The sequence below is a fragment of the Martes martes genome (genome assembly GCF_963455335.1).
Source record: "Martes martes genome assembly, chromosome: 3".
NCBI classification, from domain to species: Eukaryota; Metazoa; Chordata; class Mammalia; order Carnivora; family Mustelidae; genus Martes; species Martes martes.
Window position 1 is genome coordinate 118,982,473 of NC_137890.1, and position 21,138 is coordinate 119,003,610.

A 21,138-nucleotide genomic window follows, 5' to 3' on the forward strand; every position below is an offset into this window, starting at 1 on the left:
GGAAGTAATTTAAAATTGATGGTATAGCATTGTTTAATTGACAGTGTTTTTCTTTCTTAGTTGTACAATAAAATAATGGTGTTTCTTACTAATTGATAGTGACTTGCCTTTGATAAGATTTGGTAGTGTGAGATTTGAATGTCATGTATTCATAAACCATAGATATGGTTTATTTTTTGTTTAAATTTTTTATTTTAAAACTTACTGTTATGGAAATTATATTTTTATTACTCTGTAATGATTGTGGTATATAAAAGATACTCTTTGGAAAAATAACTACTCTCTTCTTAAGGGAATAAAGGCTGCCAGTTGATAACTTTTGTTCCCTGGAATCCAGTTAAATTAACCAAGTACTATATCATAAAATTTTTAACTGTAAAAATGGTGATTCTAATTTTTAATTTGTGTCTTCATATAGTTTTTATAGCCGTGCTTTTGAGAAGATGTTTCAACAGTGTTTGGAGTTACCCTCTCAGTCAAGATATTCAATTGCATTTCCACTACTTTGCACTCATTTTATGAGTTGCACACATGAACTGTGTCCAGAAGAGGTAATTTCAGGATAGTACTGTGATTTATATGGTATGCAGAGTATACTAGACCAAACATGTAGCTGGCTAGATTTCATAATTACCTAATCTAGCTTCCTACCTAATTTCTCTTTATGCAGAATCAGAACGATGTTTGAATAGATTAAAAAAATGTAGTGTTTATTTGCATGGATGGATAAATGCACATACATATTTTTAAGAACATATAATGTCACTTAGAATTACACTGATTAAATGACAGGTCAGGTATTCATATTTATGGTAAAGTTATATACAGTAATTGATTTTATATGCTTACTTTTTCTCTTAAACTGTTATTGAAAAGAGTTGAAAATTGAATGTATAGATTACTGACTAAACGTAAACATGTCAAAGAGGAATTTCACTCACTTATTAATATGATAGATATGATAAACAAAATTAACATTGGTATTTGTAAGACAATTGCTTCTTGGCCTTTTGGTTAAGATCAAGTGTAGTATTTGTAAGACATACACACAGGCACACATAGTTATTAAATAATTGAACTACTCAGTAGTTTTATCAATAATAAGTATCAAATATGTACTCAGTATTTCTTCTGATCTTTAAAGAAGAAATGTCACTTTGTAAGCATGGTGAGACTATATATTAAAATTAAATGGTCTGTTTCTTTATAGTTTAACTTAGTGTTGAATCCCTTTACTTAGAACTACAGAACTTGGAGAAAAGAAACTGACAAGCAGTAGCATTATTACTATCTTGAAGCATTAGGTAACATCTGTTGCAGATTGTATTCCATCAGTGCTTTGGAAGCGGACTCTGAGACAAGGTTAACCTGCAGGAAGTTTAGTAGGGTCTGCTTTTAGGGCTGTTACCTGTGAGGATATCAACACCACCAAATTTAATACTTTTATACAGTTTTTAGATATAATAGATTTTATCCTGAAGTTTTATACCTAAGATATAGTATTAACTCTTCCTCATAATCATCCCATTAAATTACCCATGAAGTCCTCTTAATTTTGTCTCTTTCATTTCTTGAATCTGTCTTCTACGTTCCATCGCTTTTGTCACTCTTATAGCTCAAATTTGCAATACTCTTCATATGTACTCCTAAATAGTTCTCCTGCCTTCAGTATTTCTGCCTTTAATACTGTCTAATACACTGCCACCAGAGTGTCTCTTTCCTTCTTGAAGAATCCTCAGTGATTGTCTCTTGCATATGGAGAAGGTAAAAATTTCTCACCCAGGCATTTAAATCTTCAACAATTTGCACTCTGTTCCCATTTTTTTTATTCTAAAAAACTGTGATTAATATCTATCTATATCTGTCTGCATACAGACAGATATATAATGTTATATATATGACCTAAAAGTGTGCCGTGTGTTATTTTTAAATGTGCAATTCAGTGGCATTAATTAATTCCACAGTGTTGTACAACCACTACTACTATCATTTCCAAAACTTTTGTCATCCCAAGCAGAAACCTTATAATTATAATTATTAAGTAGTAATTTCTCATTCCTCCAACTCTTGGTATCCTCTAGTCTGTTTTCAGTCTCAAAAAATTTGGTTAGTCTAGGTGGTTTATATAGGTGGAACCATGTAGTATTTGTCTCTTTGTATCTGGTTTATTTAACTTAGCGTATTTCTGATGTCTCCCAGATTTTTATCTCCATCCCACAGCTTTCAGATCTTGATTTTCTGGATATTCTGCTGGAATTTAGGTATTTTTAGCCATCTGAAATGTAACATGTCCATGATTCTCTGCATGTTACCCCATCACCATCCTTTGAAGCCTTTTCAGCCTTTGGGCTTCATATATATCCAAACTCCTACCACTTATCATCATTGTCAAAGCCACATCTTTTTTCCTGCATTATTGTTGTAGTTTCCTAAGTGGTCTTTCTGCTTCTGACATTGTTCTCCCAAAATCTGTTCTCAGTATTGTCGCCAGAGGCTGAGGCAGATCATGGAGAGAGTTCAGTTGTTATGTTTTTCATCCAATTTCAGCATTTCTGAGCTTTGAAGGGGAGTAGTGATATCAGATTTGTATTTTAAATAAGTCTAGTAAATTTGAAGAAATGCTAATTCAGTGTTTTGTATTGTTTTGAGGAATAAATGATAGCAAGGGGTTCAGGAGTCAGAATTCAGTTAAATAAAACCCTGAATGTTTATAATTTGAAAACTTTCCTTAAGTAAAGTGAACCAATATTTAATTGTATCTGAGCTGGGGATTCCTTTTGATTTGGCTTCCTTTTAAAGTTTTCAGGGGCATTTATAATAAAATACATTAAAGTATCATGATAGATCATCTAGGAACAGTTACTTTAGGTGTTTAAGTATTTTTATATTCTTATATATTATGTTTGTTTATATATTGTATATTTACATTTATATTTATATATTTACATTTATATTGTATATTTACATTTATTAGCAACATAGAAATACCATATGTAAACTGTATATTTGTTACGTAATTATGGAAGATTTGGTAAGGTAAACTTTAAAAAATTTCTCTCTTTATGAAGTATTATAAATTTGGAGTGCAAAATTTTATGGTATTATATACTCAACTTTCCAGTTATCATTGACAAGAAAAACCTATTAAATTATTATGATAGCCACCAAAACTAAAAGGTTACAGAATCCTGTAGAGAGAGATGGATGAATTTGAGTGAGTATATGTCTACATACACATATCTAATCTCTTAAAAATTAAAATAATGCTCCCTGCCCGCCCCCCCCAGTTGTGTTCAGAAAATGCATGGTTAGCTTTTTTTCTCTTCTGGGTTGGAGAGTTTGATTTTAGGGAGTTGAATGCTTTGTGAATTTCTTTGTTTTACTGACCTCATGTCTAACAATTTTAATTAAATATTTAAGCTTTTCTGTAACTATGAAGTTATTTGTTGTGTCAAGATCTTTATATATGTATGTATAATATATATGTGTGTTTGTGTGTGTATCAGTTAAGATTAGAAAACATTACTCTAAATGTGTTCTTTCACAGCCTCTGTTTGATAGTTTAATTTTTAAGATCCAGATGTAGGACCTTGCAAAAACTGAAAATTAAGTTAATAGTTTTTCATGTTAAAGAAAATACCAATAACTAAGATCCCTCTAATCATACTTTACTTGTATAATCACCAAATACTTTACATCAGCTGTGTAAATACAATATGGTAGGTTAGTTGTTCCAAGAGATAAAGGTGATCTAGAATGTTCCTTACCCCCACTCCTCAGTGTACAATAGACTTTATTTTCCATGTTTATTTAAAAAATATTTTAATTCAAACTACTTTCTTATAACTTTTATTATTGTTGTTATTATTCTGCTTTGACAGCGACATCATATTGGAGATCGCAGTCTTTCCTTATGTAATATGTTCTTGGATGAAATGGCCAAACAAGCTCGAAATCTCATCACTGATATTTGCACAGAACAGTGTACTCTTAGTGACCAGGTAATAATTCACATGTTTTCTTACAGACAGGAAGTTTGTGTGTGAAGTCAAGAAAATTAACTGTTAGCCAGTTATTTTTTTATTTTTCTGTCTTTTTCATTAAACTCTTAGTAAATCTCATTACCTCATTCTTATAAAACTCCATTTTTAGGTTTTTAAAAAAATTGCCACTGTCTTTAGGATTACTTGCTGTTTAAAATCCAGCCTGTAGCTTGGTGTTCATATACCTTCCTCATAGCTCAAACTGTCTACTTCACCCTGCACTTGATGCTTTTTACCATTTAGTAGTTCTCACTAAATTCTGAACTTTTCCTTCCAGTAAAATGTTCTCATTTTTTGCTTGCCTAGTCTGTTATTACTTATCCTTTAAATTTTTGCTTTGATAATAACTTCCTCTATGAAGCTTTCTTCACACAAGATTTACCTATTTCTCTTTTCTACCAAGCTGTATGAGCTCCCCAAGCTAGCTAGGTGAACTACATCTCACCTTAGTGCTAGATGGTATTTGCTACATTGTCTGGATTCACATAAGTTTTGTTTAAATTGTTAGTGTTTTTTTCAAAATAATTGGTTAATGTAAGATTTCATTTCTTTTTAAATAGTTGCTACCCAAGCATTGTGCCAAAACCATTAGTCAAGCAGTGAATAAGAAGTCAAAAAAACAGACTGGTAAGAAAGGGGAACCTGAAAGGGAAAAGCCAGGAGTTGAGAGTATGAGGAAAAACAGGCTGGTAGTGACCAAGTAAGCCATCCACTTTTATTATATCTTTTTGTTACAGGTAGAAGTTTTTCATTTTTTGTATGGCATTAGTACTGAGGGAATGCCAGTAATTGTAAATTCTTAATTTCTCATTTATTATTATTATTTTACCTTTGTGAACTTGAATAGTTAATGCTTATTTCCAAAAACAGATTTTGGATTTTTGAAGAAAATTCATGTAGTAGGTAATATTTGCCTTTACTAAGTACTTTATTCGTATACTTTATTTATACTTGTATACTTTATTTGTACTGAATACTTTATTTGTCTATACTGAATACTGAAGGCAAAGAACGTGTCTAAAAATTTGGGGGGTACACTATAAAAGCAAGCCATAGTTTTCCATTTATTTAAAATCAGATAGCCTGAGACTTTATTTTGGCATGCATTATATTAGAACATACGTCATTTTTAAAGTGAATATATCAGACTAGATATTATTAAAGATTGTGTGTTTGTTTGGAGGGTAGGCATGGTGGGCAGTAATACATGAACATATGTTTTGTTTAAAGTAAATTTCCTACTTAATTGCTTTTTTTATGTTGAGCAAGCTGTTTGCTACTTTGTAGACAACTTTCTTTCTCCAATACAGAGACTACAGCAAGGTTTGGAAATGATCGTTTTTATGAGCATGTAATAAGCTCTTATTTATATTAAATCATTGTAGTCATATCATCTGAATGGAGAAACAAATGAGTGATACTGTCTTTAAAAAACTGCCCTCATGTTAGTAATATCCCTTAGGATTTTGAACTTGTCAGTTTAGGAAAGAAGAATACTGAATTCTGCAGTTATTATCTCCAAATAAGGTCTGATGTGTTTATAAAAGTAATTTTGTATTGCTATGATGAAATATTGAAAATTTTATTGTTTATTAATATTTTTTCAGCCTTGATAAATTGCACACTGCACTTTCTGAATTATGTTTCTCTATAAATTATGTACCAAACATGGTAGTTTGGGAGCATACGTTTACCCCACGAGAATATTTGACTTCTCATCTGGAAATCCGCTTTACTAAGTAAGAAAGAATATAAACTACTTTTGTTGGTTCAGTTAATGAGTTTGTTATGTTCTTCATATCCATACAGTGTTTACTTTTATGAGGAAAAGTATTAGAACTGATACAGTACGAAGAGTAATGAATGGGGAAGCACAGAGAATAGTGAACTGGGAATTACTTAAGTTATTCAGATTCTTGTCCCATACTTGTTATTAACTAGTTGTAACACTGGATAAGCCAGTTAATCTTTGTGTGCCTTAGGTTCCTTATAAGCTAAATGGGAAGACTGGAGCAAATCAGTGTATTTCACCTGACAGGTAGCAACCAAGTAGGGTCATGAGGTCAATGTAGAAAGTTGCAGTCAATGTTTAAAAAAAGAAAGAAGAGGCAGGGAAGAAAAGAAACAGGGAAGAATAGAAGAAAAAATCCATGCACTGCACGCAAGTAAGTATAAATACTGTTCTTGAAACTCTTCACTTATACATATGTATGTATGTACTGAGTCGTGATGCCAAATGCATATCTTTTAGTTGGTTACAGTTAAATGTTTGAAAACATCATGACTAGGTGAATTCTTACTTTTTCTGAATTCACATGTATGCTCTTAGACCAGTAGAATTTTAGACTCTCGAGGCATTCCTAATTAGAGATTTATAAGTCTTACATATGTTTCTTGAAGTCATATTGTGTGTGATATCAGAAGACTTTCAATTTTATAAATGTTGCTCCAACCTTTTTTCTAAAGTTATACACTTAATTATTGAAGAAAATATCGATTGATTTGAGAAGTTTTTCTTGGAAGGCCTTAGAGCAATTTATAAAACAAAATTTAGCCAAGGATTTTTCACAGTTTTATTTATTTGACAGAGATCACAAGTAGGCAGAGAGAGAGGAGGAAGCAGGCTCCCTGCCGAGCAGAGAGCCCGATGTGGGGCTCGATCCCAGGACCCTGGGATCATGACCTGAGCCGAAGGCAGAGGTTTTAACCCACTGAGCCACCCAGGCTCCCGATTTTTCACAGTTTTATAGTCATTAACAAGTAGTATTTGTACCATATGCTTGACATTGTGTTAAGTACTATAAGTAGTAATGAAATATTATAAAGCTTAGAGCTACAGTTCGTGAGAAGCCTACAACAATTGGAGAGCAAAATAGGAGAATATATAAGTGGCACTAAATTGTGTGTTAAGTCATCAGTTGCGTAGTCAGGTGTTTAAGACTGTCTGTTGCTTTCCTTTAGTAAGGCAGGCATCCTGACAGTGAAAGCCAGAATAGCATTTAGACCAAAAGGATATTATACACTCTGGTATTTATTAAATATTCTCAACTTGGTGGGGGTTGTTAGAGTGGTGGGTGGAAGAGAGGGTTCACTTTCCACTCCCTTTTTTTTCTCTGTATGTAGTCTGGTCTGTTAATCCACAGAGAAAACAGATATTCGTTTGACAAAACATCTACTTAGTTATGAGAATCAAGGCCAGGCTGTAAACTTGTTTACCTGGGAAAGATTTTTATGCCAAAACAAATAGCTCGTATTAGTTGGTTGATTTTTGCTGATCACTTGAGCACAATCTTAGGGCTTTAGGGGTTATATACAAAGATAGCAGTTATTAACCTTGAGTTGGTCTTCTGGGATTTTTTTTTTTTTTAAAGATACTATTTATTTATTTGACAGGCAGATCACAAGTAGGCAGAGAGGCAGGCAGAGAGAGGGGAGGGAGCAGGCTCCCTGCTGAGCAGAGAGCCTGATGCGGGGCTCGATCCCAGAACCCTGGGATCACGACCTGAGCTGAAGGCAGAGGCTTTAACCCACTGACCCACCCAGGTGCCCCTCTGGGATTGTTTTCTATTGATGGAGTTTGTCGTTCTCTTTAAGGATTTATCCTTAGAGATACAAGTTTAAGATCTTTACAAATCTAACGCTTGGGGAGTTTTAAAGATGGTAAGATAGGGGTGGTCAATGGAGGAAAAGATCAGGTAGGAAAATACTTTCAAAATTTGTGTTTCCTTTTAGGCTTACAGTTTATTGGGATATAAACATAACACAACTGTGTTTTATGTGCTGCCAATCATTAAAAAACCATGAAGTTTTTTGTTTGTTGCCATGTTTTAACTATCATGCGTTTTGTTGGGTGGCAGCACTATCAGGCAGATGTGGGCTTAAACCCTAGACCCACTACTTCCAAACAGAGTGAACTTACTCAGTTTTCTTGAGTTCTGAGCCTTAGTTTTTTTTTTTTTTTTTTTAATCTGTGAAATGGCGGTGATAATAACTATATCATAGGGTTATTAAATATGAGGATGATCTGTATAAAGCTTAAAAAAAAACTACTGGCATGTAATAGTGCCAGATGAATTTGAGCTATGCATTCAATAGCCCATTGTATCTTACTACAGACAATGTATCCTGTTAAAGAAGTTTTTTAGAAACCATCTTTATTGTTAAATCATTTTTAATATTGATGCCCTTAGAATTTTAAAATCATATTTCTACTTCATTGTAGCTTTTAGGTGTTCATTTTTTTTAAGGTGGTTTCTTTGGACGATAATGATAGTAATTTCATGGCTTTGAAACGAATTGTATTTAAAATTGTTATTGCTTATTTAATCAGAGATCAATATGTTGAATGGCCTTTACGTAAATGCAAAGTCAGTTCTTTTATTCCCTTCCTGCCAGGTCAATTGTTGGAATGACTATGTATAATCAAGCCACACAGGAAATTGCAAAACCATCAGAGCTTCTGACAAGTGTAAGAGCATACATGACTGTATTGCAGTCAATAGAAAACTATGTGCAAATTGATATTACAAGAGTATTTAATAATGTTCTTCTTCAACAAACACAACATTTAGACAGTCATGGAGAACCAACCATTACAAGTCTATATACAAACTGGTAAGCACATTTAGAAATTGGGAGTGATAAAAAGTTACTTTGTAATAAGCTGCTTAAGGACGTTATTTTTTTTTTATCAATAAGTGCTCATTTTTATTATCAGTCAACTTATGTAGGAATGTATACCATAATAAATTTTGAATCAATTCCTCCTTTTTATAAATTTACTTTTTCTCCTTAGGTATTTGGAAACTTTGTTAAGACAAGTCAGCAATGGTCATATAGCTTATTTCCCTGCAATGAAAGCATTTGTGAACTTACCTACAGAAAATGAATTAACATTCAATGCAGAGGAATATTCTGACATATCAGGTGAATGAAACTATTACATGTTTTATAGAGTGAAGAAACCTTGATTCTTTTGGCTTTAGATTGTTATGACTATGTTCATTCAATTACATTAATTCAGTACATAATCATCATACATTATATCTTAGACTTACCTTTGTGTTACCTTTTTTATTCTGGAGACTTGTCTAAGGATTTTTGCATTAATAATTTGCTTCTATAATGGGACATTCCAGTATGTTAATATTCGTTTTCTGAAAGTATTTGCTCTGTCAAAGTATAAAATTAATTACATTTCCTTTCAGAAATGAGGTCATTATCAGAACTACTAGGCCCATATGGTATGAAGTTCCTAAGTGAGAGCCTTATGTGGCATATTTCATCACAAGTTGCTGAACTTAAGGTAATACAGTTTTTATCAGTTTTAGCTTTGAAACATTAACTCCTGAAAAACATTTCAAAAGTATGAACTTAAAGCCTAGAATGTTAGTTTAATCCAACATGAAAGTTCTCATATGTAAATGAAATTGTAGAGCTAGCATGGCCTTTCAGTAGCATTTTCATTCAGTACTATCTTTTACAGATGAAAAAACTGAGAGCCTAGAGAGGTGAAATGATTTACTAAAGGAGACTAAAACTCAAATTGATTTCTTGGCCTTTGGTCATATTTTCATTCTGTGGTACCATGATACTGTTCTTTGAATGATTGGTCAAAATTCCAGCCAAAGTCATTTATTTAAATTTGTAGTTTGAATGTATTACTTTATACAGATTATATTACAAACATTTTTAGGCTCATTGGGGTTTTTTCTTTCCCCTAAGTAATCTCTGTGCACAGTGTGGGGCTCAAACTCGTGACCCCGAGATCAGGAGTCACATGCTTTATCAACTGAGCCTGCCATGCACCCCTAAGCTCATTGTTTTTTTTTATTATTAAGTAATCTTTTAAATTATCTTATGCCCTTTAAGCTGGATAAAAAATGTCTTTAGAATGCTTAGCATTTTTTAAAAAAAGATTTTATTTATTTATTTGACAGACAGAGATCCCAAGTAGGCAGAGAGGCAGGCAGAGAGAGAGGAGGAAGTAGGCTCCCCGCGGAGCAGAGAGCCCGATGCGGGGCTCGGTCCCAAGACCCTGGGATCATGACCTGAGTGGAAGGCAGAGGCTTAACCCACTGAGCCACCCAGGTGCCCCTAGAATTCTTAGCATTTTATTAAAAATGTAAAAGAGCTGAAGCAACAGCATTTTAAAGGACTTTTCTTTAAAAAGCCTTAAAAAGCCTTTTAGAAATATTCCAGTGTTAAGGTGATTTATATTTGAATTAGTCTGTGTATATAGTAGCTATTAAGTTTTTGAAAGAATTTGAATTTGAGCCACTAAGACTTTAACTTAAGAACAGAATAGAAGAGGCATATTTTAAAATATGCCCTTTTAGGGACACCTAGCTAGCTCAGTTGGTGGAGCATGAGATTCTTGATCTCAGGGTTGTAAGCTTGAACCCCACTTTGGGTGTAGAGATTATTTAAAAATAAAATCTTAAAAAAATTATTTAATAATGTGCTCTTTGTGAATTTTTTGGTTACTTGTGCCTTGCATTTTTAATTTCTCAAGAATATGGTTATAGCACTGATAAGTAGCTTGCATTTTAAATGTAGCACTTAGAAGTCTAAATGTGGCAATCTGATATACTGAAAATTTAGCAAATATATAGCGTAAGTCGATTGCTGCAAGGTGAGAAATATTTTGCTGAATGAAAAAAATAGCAAGAGTGTGACAAGAAGGAGAGGTGGTAGTACCCAGTGTTTAAAACATCTTTTAGAAAGCTTTTATTAATTTTATTTTAGAGAGAGAGTGCGTGAGTGGGGAGAGGGGCAGAGGGAAAGGGAGAGAATCTCAAGTCGGCTCTGTGCTGTGTTGAGCCAGGTGTAGGGCTCAATCTCATGACTCTGAGATCAGGACCTATGCCAAAACCAAGAGTCAGACGCTCAACTGACTGAGCCACCCAGGCACCCTAAGAATTCAAACCTTTAAAGACTCTAATTATCCTGAATTTCAGTCCTCTCATTTAAGAGCTTTGACTTTGGGCAAAGTTTAAACTCACTAAGCTTTTATTTTGAGAGAATTATATGAGATAATGCATGTCAAACACTTAGGTACTGAGCATAGTTCTTGACCTACAATAAACATTGAGTAAAATATTACTTGGTATTCATCATGTCCATTATCCTCTTAATGTTCTTTTTCAAAAGAGTGTTCTGTAATTCTTGTATAAAAGTCAACTTTTAGATACTTTATAATGTGGATTTTAAATATACAAACTGTATGCTTTATATAGTTTTGAATGCATAAACATTGCAGTGACAGTTTTGGTTCTTTACAAGCAATATCATTGCTGTTTATTAGACTCATTCACCTATAAATACACAGTCTTTTTACTATCCTATTGTTCTTAGGTGACAAATTTCTCATCCTCATTTTGCTTTCTTATGTTCTTTTTGGTATGAAAGAAGAATTATGACAAGATATTTTTTTCTTGACTTCTAGAAAAGAATTTTACTTTTACCAGCTGTGGTTTTTTTTTTTTTTTTTTTTAAATTTCAGACTGAATAATAGGGATTGCTAGAATTGTAGTATTTTTAGTGCTTCTTTGCCATTTAATGTGGTGGATTGAATATTGTCATGTAGTAAAACAAATTAGCCTGTATCTATATCCATATCTATGAGAGTTTAAAGGCATTTAATGTCCTTAACAGTACTGGAAGGCGGCCCCTATAAGATCTGGCCTTTCACTTTCCTCATCTCCGTAACTCGTCCAGCCTGTTTGGCCTACTTGTTATCTCAAAATATTCTTCACTGAGTTATTGTCTTAGCTTACCTTTTCATAATATTCATGTATTTTTCAAATGTTGTGTTATCAGAATATCCTTTCTTTACCACACTTTCTAAAATAGCAAACATCACTTTTTATTCTCTTTATTCAGCTTTCTGTGTATCTTACTTGTGACCTTTCATGTCATGTATCTGTTTATGTCACTGTCACTCGAATAAAAACTCAGGTATAAGCTCTCTTAAAACTTCAGTACTAAATTAGTGTCCACACATAGAAGATACTTGCTTAATATTTCTTGGATGCAGAAGTAAAAATAGGTAGCTATTTTGACTCTTCACTTTGTCCTGGGACTTTTCTAAGCTGCTTTCATAAAACTGATATCATTCCTATTTTACAAATTAGGAAAGTAAAACCAAGAAATATTAAGTACCTTGTCTGGACTCACATGCTTAAAAGTGGTGAAACGAAAACTTGAGCCTGTGTGGTCAGTCTAGACCTAGAGCTTATACTGGTACCATGTTATACTGTTTTTAGAAATAAAAAGGATCTAAGCAGTCATCTAATCCATACTTACCTGATGCAGGAAGATCAGACAGGTTTTCATTCTAACATCAAGAGGTAGAGATTGCCTTTGACAAGATTACCTTTACATATTTAAAAACTTTTGTAGTGTATTGCCTTTGTCTTCCCCATGTGAAATATATTCGTGTTAGTCTCTCTTTCTTTTGTACAGATTCTATTGAAATTATTTGTGTAAAGCCCTTAGATAATAGTGCCTTGAAACAGAATAAACTTCAGCTAGAGATCTGATTAGTGAAGGTACACTTATTCTGGGTACTATACTTACTAGTACTGTTTAAGATTGCATTGATACTTTTGGTAGCTATACCATAATATTTTTATGTCAACTTGTAATCATAAATTTTCTTTCTTTTCACTTGCTGACCTTGAACCATGGCTCTCCACATCTTAGATTTTGTACGTTTTTTTTCTTTAGACCCAAGTGTTGGCAATATTGTTCTTTTAAAAATTTTGTCTTCTTAGGTACTATTATTTCCAGATCACTTTTGACTTCAGATTTTTTAGTAATACTTTATTTATAAACTTAACTCTCTTAGCTCTGTCCTTAAGTATTGTTCTCAAATACATTCTTACTCTTTTTTGTTTTTTTTTTTTTAAAATTTTTATTTATTTATTTGACAGAGATCATAAGTAGGCAGAGAGGCAGGCAGATAGAGGGGGAAGCAGGCTTCCCGCCAAGCAGAGAGCCCGATGCGGGGCTCGATCCCAGGACCCTGGGATCATGACCTGAGCCGAAGGCAGAGACTTAACCCACTGAGCCACCCAGGTACCCCTACCTACATTCTTACTCTTGAAGAGAAATGGGAGGAGCTTATGTCTAACATTTGTCTGTATGGTGGAGTGACTATTTTTTTCTTGAATGTTATTAAAATTTAATTTAAGGTTTTGATGAGAGTATAAATAATGTTGACTTCTTTCTTTTAATGCTATTGAATTTTCTAACTCAAGAATGTTGTTTCTTGGGTGGATCCTCTTTTAAATATTTGATAATATTAAACTTGAGTGAAAAACCTAGACAAAAGAAACTTTTTGTGCTAAGAACTCAGATTCATAATAATTGAGATGCATGAATGTAAATTAGCTTGGATTTCTCATTAAATATACTCCAAAACCAAGATGGTTTAGGATACTAAACATTTTTTTCTAAAACTTTTGATGTTAGCATTTTTATTTTTTTAAGTTTTTATTTAAATTCCACTTAGTGAACATACAGTGTAATATTAATTTCAGGTGTACAATTTAGTGATTCAGCGCTTACATATAATACCTGGTACTCATCACAACCAATACACTCTTTAATCCCTGTCGCCTATTTAACTTATCCTCCCCTCTGGTCCCCATCAGTTTGTTCTCTATAGTGAAGAGTGCATTTTTTTGGTTTGCCTCTCCCTTTTCCCATGCTCATTTGTTTTGTTTCTTAAATTCCACATATGAGTGAAATCATGCGGTATTTGTTTCTCTTTGACTTTTGCTTAGCCTGATACTCTCTGGCTCCATCCATATTATACCGCATTACAATTGCATATGGCAGTTGCAAAGTGCAAATGGCAATTGCAGAGTGCAAATGGCAAGATTTCTTTTTTTTTTTTTTTGTGGCTGAGTAATATTCGAGTGTGTGTGTGTGTGTGTGTGTGCAAGAGTGTGTGTGTGTATGTATACACAGACCATAACATCTTTATCTGTTCATCAGGATGGATATTTGGGCTGTTTCCATAATTTGGCTATTGTCGAAAATGCTGCTGACAACATTGGGGTGCATGTATCTCTTTGAATTAGTATTTTTTTATTTCTTGGGCAAATAGTAGGGCAATTACTGTACCATGGAGTTTTAACTTTTTAAAGGAACTTCCATAACTGTTTTCCAGAGTGGCCACCTGCACCAGTTTGCATTCCCACAAACAGTGCAAGAGGGTTCCCCTTTCTCCATACACTTGCTAACACCGGTTGTTTCTTGTGTTTTTGGTTTTAGCCATTCTGATAGGTGTAAGGTGAGATCTCGTAGTTTTGATTTGCATTTCCTTTATGACAAGTAATGATGAGCATCTTTTCATGTGTCTGTTGGCTGTTTGTATTCTTTGGAGAAATGTTAGCTCTTTTGCCCATTTTTAATTGGGTTATTTGGTTTTTGGGTGTTGGTTTATATAAGTTCTTTATATGTTTTCAATACTAACCCTTTATTAGATATGTCATATGCTAATATCTTCTCCCATTCAGTAGGTTGCCTTTTAGTTTTGTTGGTTGTTTCCTTCACTGTGCAAAAGCTTTTTATTTTGATGTAGTCCCAGTAGTTTATGTTTGCTTTTGTTTCCCTTGCCTCGGGAGATATTTCTAGAAAGAAGTTGCTATACCCGATGTCAGAGAGGTGACTGCCTATATTCTCCTCTGGGATTTAAATTGTTTCATGTCTGATATTTAGGTCTTTAATCCATTTTGAATTTATTTTTGTGTATGGTGTAAGAAAGTGGTCCAATTTCATTCTTTCACATATTGCTGTCCAGTTTTCCCAACACCATTTGTTGAAGAGATTGTCTTTTTCCCACTGGATATTCTTTCCTGCTTTGTCAAAGATTAATTGACCATATTGTGACCAATCGTGGGTTCGTTTCTGGGTTTTCCAATCTATTCTGTTAATCTGTGGGTCTGTTTCTTCACCAGACCATACTGTTTGGATCACTGTAGCTTTGTAATATAACTTGAAGTCTGGAATTGTGATTCTTCCAGCTTTGCTTTACTTTTTCAAAATTGATTTAGTAAATTGGGGTCTTTTGGTTCCATATAAATTCTAGGATTGTTTACTCTAGTTCTGTGAAAAACACTGTTGCTGGTGTTTTGATGGGGATTGCATTAAATGTGTAGATTTCTTTGGATAGTAATAGACATTTTAATAATTTTCTTTCAATACATGAGCATGGATGTCTTCAGTTTCTTTTTTTAAAAAAGGATTTTATTTATTTGAGAGAGAGAGAGAGTATGAGAGGGACAAGCAAGCTCCTCTCTGCTCAGCATGGAGCCCAATATGTGGGGCTTAGTCCCAGGACCCTGAGATGGTGACCTGAGTGGAAACCAAGAGTTGGATGCTTAACTGACTGAGCCACCCAGGTGCCCCGTCTTCCATTTCTTAGCCTCTGTATACTGAGGCATGCTTCCATGTGTATTCTTGTATTTTATTACATATATCATATTACAATCTTCTGGTCATAATATAAGGGTATTTTATATAGACAAGTTCAGTGTATTGTGTAGTATGCTATCTCATTGAGATGAATCTCCGGAAGTACTCAGTCTGTCAGTGATGATTCTAATTGTTTTGCATTTTTTAATGTCCTATTAAGTTTCCTTAGAATGATCTAATTTATGAAATTACAGAAACAAAATAACATACAGATTTTTGGTTCAAGTATTGGTAGGATAGGTTATTTAGACCATCTTTTCTCCTAAGGACAACTTAAAAAGTTGGCAAGATATATAAAGACAGATTCTTCTTTTAAAGAAGCTAAAAAGGGGACGCCTGGGTGGCTCAGTTGGTTAAGCCGCTGCCTTCGGCTCAGGTCATGATCCCAGGGTCCTGGGATCGAGTCCCGCATCGGGTTCCTTGCTCGGCAGGGAGCCTGCTTCTCTCGCTGCCTCTGCCTGCCTCTCTGCCTGCTTGTGAGTACTCTCTCTCTCTCTCTCTCTCTCTGGCAAATAAATAAAGTCTTAAAAAAAAGAAAAAAAAATTTTTAAAGAAGCTAAAAAGGTAGGCCAAAATCAAGAAGAATGTGGGAACTCAAGAGAAATGAGCCTAGTACTGGAAGCCACTTTTGATCTGAAGACATTTGCTGATCCAGAAGCAACATTCGTAAGAGTAACATGTAGGTTTTATGGCCTTGTGGGGTGGGGTGGGGGAGTCTATAATAAAAGCCAAAGCCTGTCTAAAGTGAGGAGTGGGAAATCTGCTTAAATTCTTCTCCACACTTTTTACACAGATACCCCAAAGGATTATATCTCCAGGGTAGTCATTAGCTGGAAATGATTTGCCCCTCCCCAGGATATCCTGCTCTTTTGGTGTTGCTCATTTTGTCCAAGGAATCTATAGTCTTAAACCTGGATTGAGGTTGTCCTAGATTAGTAGTGCGACAAAGTGCTTGGCAGAAGCTAACAAATACTCTTTAGAGAAAGGTATCTTCATCATAGTTTTCAAATGATTCCTACAATCATTTTTCAAAAACAGTAACCTCCACCAAGAGAGTGGAAATCTGTCGGAGATTGAGTGTGGAGGTAGGAGGTGTTGTCCTTGTTGGCATCACCTCTTAACATGGTGAGAGGTGTGTAACAACCCCCAATACAGACCTGTAATAACCCTCTTGTTTTCATCTTCAGGTCTTTCTTTCTGTGCCACTACCTACAACTTCTGTGCCCTGCCTGGGTCCTAAGGCATGCATCAGCTTGCCTTCCATATTGTATCTCTCCTGCAGGAATTTGCTGGTCACATTTCTACTTATTCTTTGCTCCAGTTTCCATCTTCTGGAAGTTTGTTGACATCTGTCATTTGGTCTTGTTTCCTATGTTGTTTTCTTTTTTATTGTAGGTTTATTCTTTTTTATTCTTTTCCTTTCACTTCATTGGATTTCTGGAAGAAGAGTTTTAGACATATGTATAAAATACTCAACATTTAAGCAACACTTCACATGGTTTACAAACTTATTTGAGCATAGGAAAAATTTCTGAAAGTGGTTCAAAAGATATGGACATCTGCATATTTTCTAATATTGCCAAATATCCCTCTGAAGAGATTATAACTCACACTCTTCATATTAGATTATGATTATGCCTCTAATAGTATTTTGGTCTTTTTTTTTTTTTTTTTTTTAAAGTAGGCTCAACATCCAGCATGGGTCTTGAACTCAAGATGCTGAGATTAAGAGTCACAAACTCTACCAATTGAGCCAGCCAGATGCCCTCTACTTTAGTCTTTAAATTAGTGCATAAAGGAGCATGTGGTTGGTTCATTCAGGAGAGCATGTAGCTCTTAATCTCAGCGTTGTGAGTTTGAGCCCCACATTGGGTGTAGAAATTATTAAAAATAAACTTTATGAAACTAGTTACATAAAATATTTTGGGGGAAATTATAATATTTTTAAGACCATTTCTGTAATTCCTTAGCTTTTATTTTTTTCTGTTTTTATTTCTTAAAATTAATCTAAATTGACATAAACTAAATACTTGGCAGCATATTTTCTTCGTATCTTAAAGATGATGTTCATTGTTTTAGTTTCTGTTTCAGCTTGGGACTTTTTGTTTCACAGAGTAAGTTTGTGTGTCAGAAAAAAAGGAGAACTTCTTTATATTTAATGATCGTGAATAAATCATGTGTCAGACATAGTCAACACTGTGCATGCATACTCACAGTAAAACGTGTTCATTGCTCTCTGGAGAAGAAAACAGCCAGTCTTCTTTTCTACTAAAATTCTTGAGGTGTTTCATTTGGTGGTGTGCCCATTGAGACAATGTCTCCTTCTAATCCTGCCAAAAGAATCGTTTTTGGCATTTTGCAGATCAGTTCTTCTAGTTCCTCATAGAGCCCCTTTTCCCCCCCAAATGAAGTAGGAAATTTAAATATGAATTGTGTCAAGAATTTAACACTTTCTTATTAACTGAAAACCAAATTTATTTTTAGTACTCTTCATATGTTTTTTTTGCCTGATTTGTATTCACTAGTATTACTTCCGGCTTATAGTCCATTTGCCAGTGATATTAATCAGTGGCTTTAAAATGTTTAGAGAGCTCTGTTTTAGGATGCAATTGAGGGAGAAAAGAAAAAAATTTAAATATATAAACTGTTTTTAAGTGGAGACAGTATTTAACTTTTCTTTTTTTTTTTTTTAAGGAATAATGTACAAACAAATACTTTAGGGTAATGGTTCTTAAAGTACGGTCTTCAGATCAGCGGCAGCTGCATTACCTCAGAACTTGTTAACGATGCACAAGTTCTGCCTTTGGTTCTGCCTCAGACTTGCTGTATTAAAACCTGTGGGGACTAGGACCCAGCAATGTGTGTTTAAATTAATAAGTCTTCTAGATTGTTCTGGTACACTAAAAATCGGGAACCATTTCTTTAGGGATTAAGAGCATGAATTTTTAAATCAGATGTATCTAAATTCAAATTCTGAAATTCACCATTTAATATCTTTATAACTTTGGACTACTTACCTAATTTCTCCAAGCCTTAGTTTAGTTTCCTCAGTTGTAAAGTTGGAATATCACCTCTCTTGTGTAGAACAAGTAAATGGGGTTGTTTGTAAATTGCCTGGTATGGGAACTAAAAAGTGATTGTTGTATCCTTACCATTAAACAAATACTATAATTTTTGATTCTCAAACACAGTTATTCTGTATTAATGTTTCTGAAACTGTAGGGATCTTAAAGTCATGTGATTGGAAACATTGTGTCAGCTTACTTGGTAAAGTTTTCTTTTTTTTCCTCTTAATGGCACGTAGGTAATAGTGCATTTAAAACTCAGTGGTTGGGCGCCTGGGTGGCTCAGTGGGTTAAAGCCTCTGCCTTTGGCTCGGGTCATGATCCCAGGGTCTTGGGATCGAGCCCCACATCGGGCTCTCTGCTCGGCGGCAAGCCTGCTTCCTCCTCTCTCTCTGCCTACTTGTGATCTCTGTCTGTCAAATAAATAAATAAAATCTTAAAAATAAATAAATAAAAAATAAAAAAAATAAAACTCAGTGGTGTCTGATTCAGTGATATGTGTGGTATTATGTTCAAGGTATAGGAGCATGGTCAGGATTGAGCATGTATTTGAGTGTGTATTGATTGAATCAGGTTTTAGCCTGGGACAGGTATTGAATTGGCCCCAGGAGAAGTAGGCGTTTTAATCATACATTGTAGAAGTTGAATTTAGCAAACAGATATGACTGGAAGTGTATATTTGATTGGGAGCATAAAGAGAAATAATCTGAAGTACAGGAATACCTCATTTTATTGCACTTTGCATATACTGCAATTTTACAAGTTGTGGGTTTGTGGCCAACCCTCTGTCTAGCACGTATATTGGTGCTATTTCTCCAGTAGTATTTGTTCATGGCAGTGGCACATTTTGGTAATTCTTCCAATGTTTCATGCTTTTTCAGTATGATTATATTCATTATAGTGATTTGTGATCAGTGATTACGACTCAGAATGCTCAGATGATGGTTAGCATTTTTAGCAATAAAGTATTTTTTAATTAAGGTACATACATTGGTTTTTAGACATGCTGTTGCACATTTATAGACTGTAGTGTAGTGTCAGCATAGCTTTTTGTATGTACTGGGAAACCAAAAAATTCATTTGACTCGCTTTGTTGCGGTATTTGCTTTATTACAGTGGTCTGGAACTGAATCTGCAATATATCTGAGGTATGCCTGTAATATCAAGTAACCTAAACAAAATTCATACTAGTATAGGAAAACTGATTTTTATAAATTTTATGTATAGGTTTTCATCCTCCCTTAAATCACTTATCATCAGCCTTTGGCTTGTAACAAAACCCTCATGGCACTTTTAACAATATGCTTGCTGTTAAATCTTTGCAACCAGGCCTGCTAAATTGAAATATCTGAGGATGAAGCTTGGATTTGTATGTATTTTGAAATATACCCAGGCTTTATTCCTGGATACTTAAATATTACATCCAGGCTCTCCATATACATAGAGACATTATCTCTGCCAGAATCAAATTAATTATTTTTTCATTTTAATTTCAAACTTAATTACTTTTCCAAAGCATCTTTTAAGAAAAACATTCTTTAATGAGTTATACTTTCTTTGAATAGCTATTCTTTATTCCCTTCCCTTATTTGTATCTCTTCCTTCTGTTCCTTTTTCTGTGGTCTCTGAAAGAGAAGGTAGATAGTTAACACTTCCATTTTATAATTTGTGTGGGAAATCTTGCTCTGTTATAATCCCCATGAAGGAGTACATATGTATGAAATAGTACAAAAGTTATTCTCCCTCTGATTGTATACATCCAGTGATGAACTGTAGGCTGTCTTTAACTGTAGGCTAGCTTTAACATTAGCAAGTTGTTTTTATTTTGGTTGGAATTTATTGCTCTCTATATCTTCTTCAGTGTCTGTTTTTTATTATTGATGCTGTTCTGTGTCTAAGCATTAGATAATCCTTTATCCTACTGCTTATCTTTATTGCTTTTTCCTGAACCATCCTCTCCCTTCTTGAATTTGCAAATGAAGAAAAACATTAGTCCTATGTAAATAATTTTAAGATTCTTTTATTAAGCCAACAACAAAAGTATATAGCATAGAACATCTGGATTTCATGAATTGTATTTCCTACTTGCTGGATTATGATTTCCAAGCATGCTCTTATCTCATTAACACAAGGTGGTCTATGCTTAACCTAGGATCTTTATTTTTTTTTTCTTTCTTTCTTTCTTTTTTTTTTTTTTTAGAAACTTGTGGTGGAGAATGTTGATGTGCTAACACAAATGAGGACCAGCTTTGACAAACCAGACCAGATGGCTGCACTCTTTAAAAGATTATCATGTGGGTAACTCATGAAACTTTCTATAAGCATTAAGAAGACCTTGACACTCAGTATTTAGCCTTTGCTTAAACATAAATATAACTACTCATTAGCTTATGAAGAGAGCAGAAAATAGTTGCAGTCAAAGGATATTTTGAGTATGTGGCTTATCTATTTCACATTTTTTTTTACCATAGTTTTAATACCATGTATCAAGTATTTAATGAGTATTATCAATTAGTTCATAAACTCATTTAATACAAGTAAGT

General features: G+C 34.0%; 1 protein-coding gene across 1 annotated transcript in view; it reads left to right on the top strand.

Moving 5' to 3' along the window:
• NCKAP1 (NCK associated protein 1) overlaps positions 1–21,138 on the top strand; it is a 101,470-nt gene that overhangs the window by 62,966 nt on the left and 17,366 nt on the right. Inside the window, exons 17-24 of the mRNA XM_080798642.1 lie at positions 419–551; positions 3,882–4,001; positions 4,604–4,743; positions 5,651–5,782; positions 8,439–8,657; positions 8,839–8,969; positions 9,251–9,348; positions 20,796–20,889. Of these exons, the coding sequence (XP_080654768.1) occupies positions 419–551; positions 3,882–4,001; positions 4,604–4,743; positions 5,651–5,782; positions 8,439–8,657; positions 8,839–8,969; positions 9,251–9,348; positions 20,796–20,889 (1,067 nt within the window). The remainder of the gene's footprint in view (positions 1–418; positions 552–3,881; positions 4,002–4,603; positions 4,744–5,650; positions 5,783–8,438; positions 8,658–8,838; positions 8,970–9,250; positions 9,349–20,795; positions 20,890–21,138) is intronic.